Consider the following 9284-nt stretch of genomic DNA (forward strand, 5'->3'; position numbering starts at 1 on the left):
ATAAGCTATCAAATATGCTTTCTTCCTGCCTAACTACTCAATATAATCCTGGGGGCTGGTTGAAGAGCTGTTTGTATATATGAGAAATGTATATGTACGTGGGAGTCTTAGCTGTGAGGCACCAAGGATATGCCCAGGTAGGCTAGGACTTGGGGCTGCATTCTTATATGGTATCAGTGGTATGTGGCTGCACTTCTCAGCTTTGGAAATACCTCCTCGAGAGCCATTCAAATAGATGGCTGCATGAGGCCATGAGGAGTCCTGACACCAAAGCAGAGCATGGGCAGAAGTGACAGGGTGCTCAAGATCTCTAGAATGATAATTGGCTTTTGTCTGTGTGGGGTCTTTATTTCCTTATCACATCTCAAATCCAGCTCTGTAGGACCATCTGATGGTATTGTAGGACCATGGCTGTGAGTGTGGTTTGTGCGTGGTGAAAAGCACTTGTTCATTGCAACAAACAGGTTTTTTTATGGGCAGTATTTTCAGCAGTGTCTGAGTCCAGTTCTCAAAAGTGATGCAGGCTTTTAAGCGGCCAAAGCCAAGATTTTCATAAATAAGTAATGATTTGGGCTGCCTCTGTTTGCTGTTACACAAGTCAAGATGTCTAAAAGGAGCCTGGTTGTCAGCGGTTGTGGGATTCTGGCATTTTTTCAAAATTGACATGCTTTTAAAATCCCTTAAGCTGAGCATTCAGAAATGGAGGCATCAAGAATGATGAGCTGCTTTCGAAATACTTTTTCTTAAAAGTTTAAATGAAAGTTGCTGGGACTTGGGGTCCTAAATGACATGTGAAAAAGTGCTAAAGGTGTATTTTGGAAGTGTGTCTGCCTGTCTGTGACAGCTCTTGGCCCAGAGCACCTGCATTATTGGATGTTAATGCATTCACAAAAGCCTATCAGGGAAAGGCAAATGTATCACTACTGTGCTGAATGGATGGTGGGATTGATGGGCTTCTCCAGGGCTTCAGCCTGCTTCTGCTTTGGTTTGAAGAAGAAAATAGCAATGCTTTTTGCAGGCACTACCGATGAGCTGATCAGTAATTCTGACTTACTGGGGAAAGACAGGCAAGTTTGTATCATAAGTCCTATACAGTAGTTGCAATATGTTTAAAGATAAGTATGCACAAGTTGAACATGTTAAAGGGTGCAGTGGGTTTGATTTTAGAAACCAGCAAAGCACTAGGTTTGCTACTGTTTTTTCTGCCAAACTAAATTCCTAACTCACGTGTGCTTCTCTTTGCCTCCCAGATTTGAACCATGTCCCACCCATCCTGGCTGCCACCCAAAAGTACCAACGAGCCAGTTGGTCACATTACTGCAAGGATGGAGACCACACACACCTTTGGGACTCCCAGCATCTCGGTGTCCACCCAGCAGACACCAAAGAAGTTTGCACCGGTTGTTGCCCCTAAGCCAAAGTACAACCCATACAAGCAACCAGGAGGTGATGGTAAGTATTATTTTTTTTTGAAAGGAACCACAATTGCCTAATTCAGAGGAACTGGCTGCTAACACAGATTGTTCTTTACTTGCATTTTGTTGGTAGGTGTTTTGGAGCCTTCCTATTTCAGATCATTCAAATTAAGAAGTCTGAAGATATCTCTTACCCTCACTCCTATTCTGGGGAGGACATGGGGACAGATCTTTCTTGGTTTTAATTGGAAGTAAATGTCCTATGTCTGTGACTGGTACTTTCTGAGGGTTTTTGCTTATTTGGTCTCTGCTGATATGTGTTGATCCAAGGAGCTGGGGCTTGAATGACTCTTTTCAGTATTGGTTCTTTCATCCGAGCACAAGGGGAATTGTTTACAAATGTGGGACTGTGCTGTGGGAGTGTGGGTATAGTTGGTGGTAGGGCATAAGTTTGGCAGAACTAGTCTAGGAGTGCTTCCCCTCCAGCCTGCTGGTTTTGTTAAGTTTTAGTTCTATTCTATTCCCTCTACTATGGAAGACTTTTGAATAGGAAAGAATTAAATGATATAATTCTGAGGATATTTGCATGGCCATTTCAGTAGCCTCTGGTGCTGTTGTGTCAGGAAAACGAATGTCTGCTGTGTTGGCCTTCCTCTGTCTCTGGCTATAGAAGTCCTCCAGTCTTCGAGTAGTCAAGTAGTGAGCATGGGAGTTGGGTTCCTGGCTTGTGGACACATGGTGGAAGGCAGTTTCCAGCAGCAGGAGTGCATGGCTGGGAGCTCCTCTGGGGTTTGCAACTGGAAACTGGCCATTTGGAGCACCCAGGATGCCTCTAGATGACAGGGGAGAGTGATGGAACCTTAATGCATCAGAAACAAGGTGGAAGCAAAGGATTTTAGGAGAGAGTGGTAGCTGTCTTGGCAGCGTAATGACTTTTCTATTCCCAGTGATTTACTATGGCTAGACATGGGTAGAAAACTCTTCCTCCTCTACCTCCTCTCCATCCTTCCCCCAAAGAAGAACTCAGATGTATTCAATAAAATTGCCAAACCAGCTTTTGATTTATTTTTTTTTGGTAGCTCTACTTGGTTCCATCAACACTTTTCTCTCTGTTTTTGTGAGTGCAATAAGATAAATGTAATCTTTATCTTTTATACCTTTTTCTATTTTTTTGAAAGCATTTGCATTTTGGGGATGTTCAGCCTGAAGAAGAGAAGGCTCTGGGGAGACCTTACTGCAGCCTTTCAGTACTTAGAAGGTGCCTGTAGACAAGATGGGAATAACCTTTTTAGCAGGGCCTGCTGTGGTAGGACAAAGTGTAATGGTTTCAAACTAAAAGAGGGTAGATTTAGACTAGATATAAGGAAGAAATTTCTGACATTAAGGGTGGTAGAACACTGGAACAGTTTGCCCAGAGCGTTGGTAGAAGCCCCATCCATGGAAATGTTCAAGGTCATGTTGGATGGAACTTTGAGCAACCTGATCTAGTTGAAGATGTTCCTGCTTATTGCAGGGGGGGTTGGACTAGATGACCTTTAAGGGCCCCTTCTAAGCTGAAGTATTCTAAGGTTCTATGTTTTTTCAGGAAGACCACTAATGAGAGTATAATGGAAAGTAGAAAAGCAAAGTAGCATATTTAATCTGGCACTTGAGCAGTTTTCTGAAGTTAAGGACATTTTGTAGGAAAGTTGGAAAACTCTGACGTGTGCTTTGTTGTTTTTTTTCACTCTGCTGCTCTAACTTTGGAGAATTCAGAACGAAAAAAGAAAATGTGTTGGAGGGGAAGAGCGAAATCATAAGCACCTGTTCTGTTGCCTTCACTAACTAAACATTAGGGAGTAAAAGGAAGAAAAAGACATTTGAAATTAAAAAAGTAAAAAAATCCATTTTTGAAGTTCAGTGAAAATGTCACTTCCAAGTCAAGTGGAAATTTGTATTTTCCTAATTCTCTTATATTTTAAAAGAATAATTGAAAATGACATTTTTTTTTCTAGGAAAGCTCATGTTGATTAGCCACTTTTTTTTTTTTTTTTTTTTTTTTTGGTGAGAAGTATCAGTGTGTCTTGATTCTTGGTGCATTAGTAATTGTAGATCCAATTATATGTGACTCAGGAACATTATCACCTTCTAAAAAAAAAGAAATTGTTTCTCAGCATCTGGGGAAGGAGGCACTTTCCCTGAGAGCAGACACTGCAGGCTGAGGAGGAGAGATGAAGCAGGCAAACATTTCTCATGCAACACTTACTACCTAGTCCCATAAGCAGCTGAACATCTGTTGGAAACCAGAGGACACTGGGAGCTCACATGTGACCTTTTTCAGTGTCAGTCCCTTGCGTTGTCCAGTGTTTTTGGAGATCCCAACTTCATTTGACAGGTCTGGAAGAATTAAGGGTTGGCCAAGACCTGGTCAGGGACCAGCTTAGTGATGTGACAGGATGCCTGCAGCTTACACTAATCCACTTGCAGAAGGTGACACGCTGCTGGTGGGTGTCAGCAGCTGGTGCAAAGCCATTAGCCCAACCATATATAACCCTGAGAGCATGATACTTCTGGGATATGGCAGGCAAAGAGAGGACAGCAGGAAAATATTTAGCCCAACATGCTTCATTCACTTCCTATGGCTCCCTTCTCTGCTCCAGGCTCCCTAATTGTTTCTTCAGTGAACTGTTTTTGCAGTAATAATTCAGCCTCAGAGACAGCTCCGAGCCCTGCTGGCTCCCTGTGTAAAGGGGCAACGTGAGTTGTTTTGCCTAAATTTGTTCTGCATGGGTCACAGGTCTTTCCCATCTGGTTAGCTATGAGTCTGTAGGTGGAGGAGCTGCAGCATCCCTTTGTTATCTGACTGTTTTCATTCCTCCTGCCCCCCTGGAGATGCTTCTCTGGAGGCACCACCAGCATGCAACGTCCTGCCAGGGAGGAGTGTGAGCAGCACCACTGCTCTGGGGAAGGGCTGTCCCAGGGCTGCCAAGGGGCAGAAAGCAGCCATGCACATCAGAGCCTGGCACAGCCTTGCCTGCCCCAGCCATTCCACTCAGTTGGTTCCCTGCTGCCAAAGGCTGCAGGGAAAGTATTGGGAATCTTTCTGGAAGACAGGCAAATTCTATTCCTGGAAATTTCTTCAGCTTGCTGCTTTTAACATTTGGGAAAGTGAATCCTCTGGCCTTGCATTTCATTATCACTACTTTGTAGGTGTGCTGCTTGCATGCAGAGAGTCTGCCTGGCTGATGGCATTTGTGGTTTTATTTCTTGAACACATTGAAAGGGGAAAGACACGGGAGTTACAGGCTGTGGAGCAGATGGCTGTGTGCACACTGGGGGAATGGCTGTACTGCCCTCTCCCTCACAATAAGGCATTTCCTTGGTCTTACCTTGACTTGGATTTTATTTATTTTTTTCCCTCCAACACCTGTACAAAAATCAACCAGATTCAAAGGTACTCAACAAAGCTTTAAAACAAGTTAGAAATGGTTAAATGGCTGGGAAGAAAGTGAAATGACAAAAGCCAGTGTTTCATAAACCACCAGCATTTTAATGTGACTGGAAGCACTCAAGGCATGCATGGTTCAGACCAGTTAAGTGAGCAATTTTTCCAGTGCTGCCAGCTCCCCTCCTTGCTGTGTGCTATGCTGACTTGCTGCAACTTGTTTCAAAATGGATTTGTCAATTCATCAAAGCAGAGACCGTGTCTTGTTGTCACAGGGATCTGTTTGGGGGGCCCTTGGGTACGACTGCAGCAGCAGTAGTAATAATAATATTAATCAATAAAACCACAGCTCTGATTAGCATCTTGCCCAGGTCTCTGCCGTGCAGATGGCTGGAAAGGCGAGCACAGCTGTGTTTTTATAGGTCCTACAAACACCAGACCAGACTTCTACGTGCTGTGGTCTGGGCTGGGTTTCTGAAGGATTTAGTGCTAGTGTTCCCAGCTGTGACAGTTCACAGGGATTAACTTTGCCTGATCCTGGGAGGGTTGAGCACCATGGTCCTTGGGTTGTACAGGTGCCTGACATCTTACACAGCTCTGTATTTACCCCATAGAGGGAGAAGAGCTGTTTGAGCTTGGGGTAGATTGTTTTCTACAAGATAAATCAGTGTGCATGGGGAGGAAGTGTAGCTGCTAATGAGTTAGGCTGGAAATCAAAATCAGGAGTCCAGACATTTGAGCAGTGGCTATAAAAGAGTGGCATTGTGGCTGGGGGATGTATCCAGAGATGGGGCTGGATGCACTTGCAGTTGGAAAGCTTCTGCTTGTTAGGAGAATATGGGTCCCAAGATGGATGAAACATCATCCAATCACGTGTTTGACAGTCCATTGTATTTAGTCCCTTTTTCTGTGCTCACACAGAAAAATGCTACCTTTCTCTTCCCTCTGTTCCTCAGCAGACCCTGTCCAAGAACATGCATAGCAGGTCTCATCCTCTATACTCGCTGAGCAAAAAAAAAACCCCTCTTAAGCAAAATAATTTCTTCTTCCAAGGAAACAGTATTAATTTTTTTTCCTTCAAAAGCATTGGATGCCCCATCACTGGAACTGTTCAGGGTCAGGCTGGATGAGGCTTAGTGCATCTTAATCTAGTAAAGATGTCCTTGTCCATGGCAGGAGGATTGGACTAGATGGTCTTCAAAGGTCTCTAATTTAAACTATTATTGGATTTTACCATTTTCCTCTCTTCTTTCCCAGCTGTGTATTTCTCTTTTGCTTTGCAGTTTTTCCACTTCAACTGGTATATCAGCATCATCAACAGAACTGGGGGCTTGCATCTACGCTGCACTCAGGAAGATGGGGAATTATAGCTTGTAGGTGAAGCAAATTCTGTTTTATTCTCTCCAGAAAATGTGCCCTCATCCTCTAGGGTGGAGGAAGGAGGCATCTGATGTGGAGTGAGGTTGGTGATGGTTGTTGCACTGGCTCTGCACGCTGCTGTGGCTCCACAGTACTGGAAGGAGAGCTGGCAGCTGCTCCCAAATGAGAGCTGCTGTGGTGGGATGGTACCAGGGCTCTTGGGCCAAAGTCAGGGGTTTCAGAAACACATGAAAATCTGTTGTCAGCCTCAGGCTGCTTGGAAAAACATGAGTCAGGGCTCTTCAGGTCATTGGATGGCTTGAGCATAGCAAGTGGCAGGCTTTGTGGTGGCATTTGCCTTTTGGTTGGGATCTTTTTGGTTTCAAACTTGTTTTCATAATCACAAAAGCTCTTTTCCCCTTGCCTTCCTCTCTCTCTTTCAAATCAAACCTTGCAGATGTGAGCAGTGCTAGCCCAAGCAGCACTACTGGTGACACCTGGCCAGGTTCCAGGGTTGGGCTTTCCAGTCCAGTGTTTGCAAGCCCTGACGTGGCTCCTGCAGGTCAAATACACTTCCTCTGCCATCATGTGTGGTCACTTGGAGGGTGATTTGGTGGTGGCATGGAAAGGGATGAGTTTTTCTTCACCTACTGGGAAGTGCCAGATCATTGCTTGACACCCAGGAGGTCTCCTGTTCCTGCAAAGATGACTGTTTCCACTCCCAAGAAACAAACTTCCTCATATAGCAATGTTTTTCATTCATACAGATCTGACCACACATGTTTCTTGAGCTGCCTGAGACAGACTGAAGTACCGTGGTGCCAACCCTCGCCAGAAGGGGCTGTGCAGACACCATCCCTCCCAGGACAGTCACTTGATTCACAGGGCTGCACAGCACTTGGATGTGCTTCTCTGTCACACTCTGGGGCTCTGAGGACATAAGCTGCAAAATTAGCTGCTTCAGTTTATGCTGCTGGGTTCTTCTAAATTTGGTATTTATTAGTGCTGATGTCTTTTCCTTGTAATTGCCACCCTTGATGAATATGATACCTGCAGAAACAGTTAATATGCATTTAATAATGAAAACTAAATGAAGATGTGAGAATCAAAGCAAGCTCTTCTTGTCTCCTTCCTTTCCTTGGGCGACTTCCAGATTTGATGAACAACAACACTCATGTTGAGGTTTTCATTTATATTTGTTTTTAAACCAACTCTCCTTCCATTTACCACAGTTGGAGGACAGGGCAGTGACTTCTGAGACAAGGCACAACAGTGGTGCCAGCTCCAGGGTGATGTTACAGGGTTGACAACAATGTCTGTGCTTGAACCCAGCTGATCCAAGTTTCCCAGGGCTTGGCCTTCCCTGCCCTGCTTCATGCATGTGGAGGCTCTTGAGCACTGGCAAGTTATATTCTGCTATGTCTGTAGGGGACTGGGAGAGTGAACTGTCAGGCTGTTTGTTGTTTGTTTTTTGCTAGTTGTTTGTTTGTTTTTTTTAGGCAGATATACCTAGTGGGTTTTGTGTACAGCAGCTGCTATCAGTAGCTCTGTCTAATTTTTGAAGCTTGGGTATGGATTTATTTGACTAGACACTCCATGTTTTAGCTGTGCTGCTCCCTGCACTGCAGTCCTTGACAGTTCATAGAAGCTAAGCAATCCAGAGTCTATTCATTACTTGGATGAGTGCCCTGAAAGAATAAATTCAGGCTGACTTGGGAGATTCTGCATGTTTTGTGGGTTTTTTTTCTGGTTGTCTGTGCCGGGTCTGCACCATAGTAAGAGGAATCCTCACCAGTGGGAAAGCTGCGTTGGCTGAGAGGCAGAAAGGTGGCATACGTGCTCCTTGGTGCTTCTTGTGAGCTTCTGCAGGTCTGTGCCCATCACTGGAAGGAGCCTGGGGCACAGAAGCAGTGAGCTGTGCCTCAGCCATGCTCCAGTGCTGGTCAGCGCGTGCCTTGGCCAACACTGGCATGAGATAAGGTGAAGCCTTAAGCACAGCCCCCGCATTGGTGCCTTTTTTTCTTTTTTAGAGAAAGCTTTTTTTAAATTGAGTTTTATAAACTTTAAAGGCCTTAATCCTTGCTCTCTTTCTTCCGAGTGTGTCTTGCACTGAATGAAATGGAGCAGATGAAACAATACTTTATTCGTTAGTGTCAGGACTGCATCATCCACAGGCTCTTACAAAATACAGCCAGTGAAAATGAACTTGAAGCTCCAGGCCTCTTTGTGGTGGCTTTGCTACCTTCTGCACAAGAGCATTTAAAGCAGAAACAAAGCCCCCAAACCCCACAGAACAAGTGGGAAGGCAGGGGTCCTTCGTTAAGGGGTAGCTGTGATCCAGTTTGGAGCAGCCTTTCGGAAGTCTCCATTGATTTCTCTCTAATGACATCCTCTTCCCCATTGGTTAAGAACCAAGTGAAACCGGTTGGAAATGAGTGGTGGTTCTCATTTATGTAGTAGTAGATTTAAATTTCCCCAAGCAAGCTGAGCTGTGTGGAACATGCGTGAGACTGAGCTGGTGCTTTTGTGCTTGGGCAGCATCGTCCCACTCAATGTCTTATGTTTTATGGAGACATGAAATTTTGCCCAGTTGTCCACAGCATCATGAGCTGGTGTCAGGACTTGGGATTCCCTCCGGTGTAAATGGCTCTGGGTGGGTCATACTGTTTCGATTGCAGCCATCCCAGTTGTTACTGCTTGAGCTGGATAATGGTGACTGCATCTGCTGGCCTTGTTAGAGACAAATACATAGATTTGTGCTCTTGGTTTTGCTCTCAGGATGAACATGTTCTTTTCTTAATACCACCTCAGATAATGGCACAGGGAAAAATGCAATATAAAACAGGTGTATAAAAACTGTCACAGAACCAGTAGACTAATCTAGTACACAAAATGTCAAGCCAAGCCACCAGGTTTAATTAACAATTCTGACTGTGTTTTGTTAGAATTACAAATATTCAGCTTTCATAGACTCTGGAATACGTTGCCTCCTTTTTGGTGCCTAGCCTTGTTTTTAAATTTGGTGAGTAAGCTCATATTTCCTCGATTATTTGGTATCATAAAGCAAACATTACAATTCTCAGCAG

At 44.4% G+C, this 9284-nt stretch overlaps 1 protein-coding gene across 1 annotated transcript in view; it reads left to right on the top strand.

Moving 5' to 3' along the window:
• Positions 1–1259: 1259 nt before the first annotated feature.
• Positions 1260–9284, top strand: part of LPP (LIM domain containing preferred translocation partner in lipoma) — a 211239-nt gene continuing 203214 nt past the window's right edge. Inside the window, exon 1 of the mRNA XM_009999836.1 lies at positions 1260–1452. Within this exon, the coding sequence (XP_009998138.1) occupies positions 1260–1452 (193 nt within the window). The remainder of the gene's footprint in view (positions 1453–9284) is intronic.

Source organism: Chaetura pelagica, unplaced genomic scaffold (assembly GCF_000747805.2).
Source record: "Chaetura pelagica isolate M959 unplaced genomic scaffold, ChaPel_1.0 scaffold20, whole genome shotgun sequence".
Taxonomy (NCBI): domain Eukaryota; kingdom Metazoa; phylum Chordata; class Aves; order Apodiformes; family Apodidae; genus Chaetura; species Chaetura pelagica.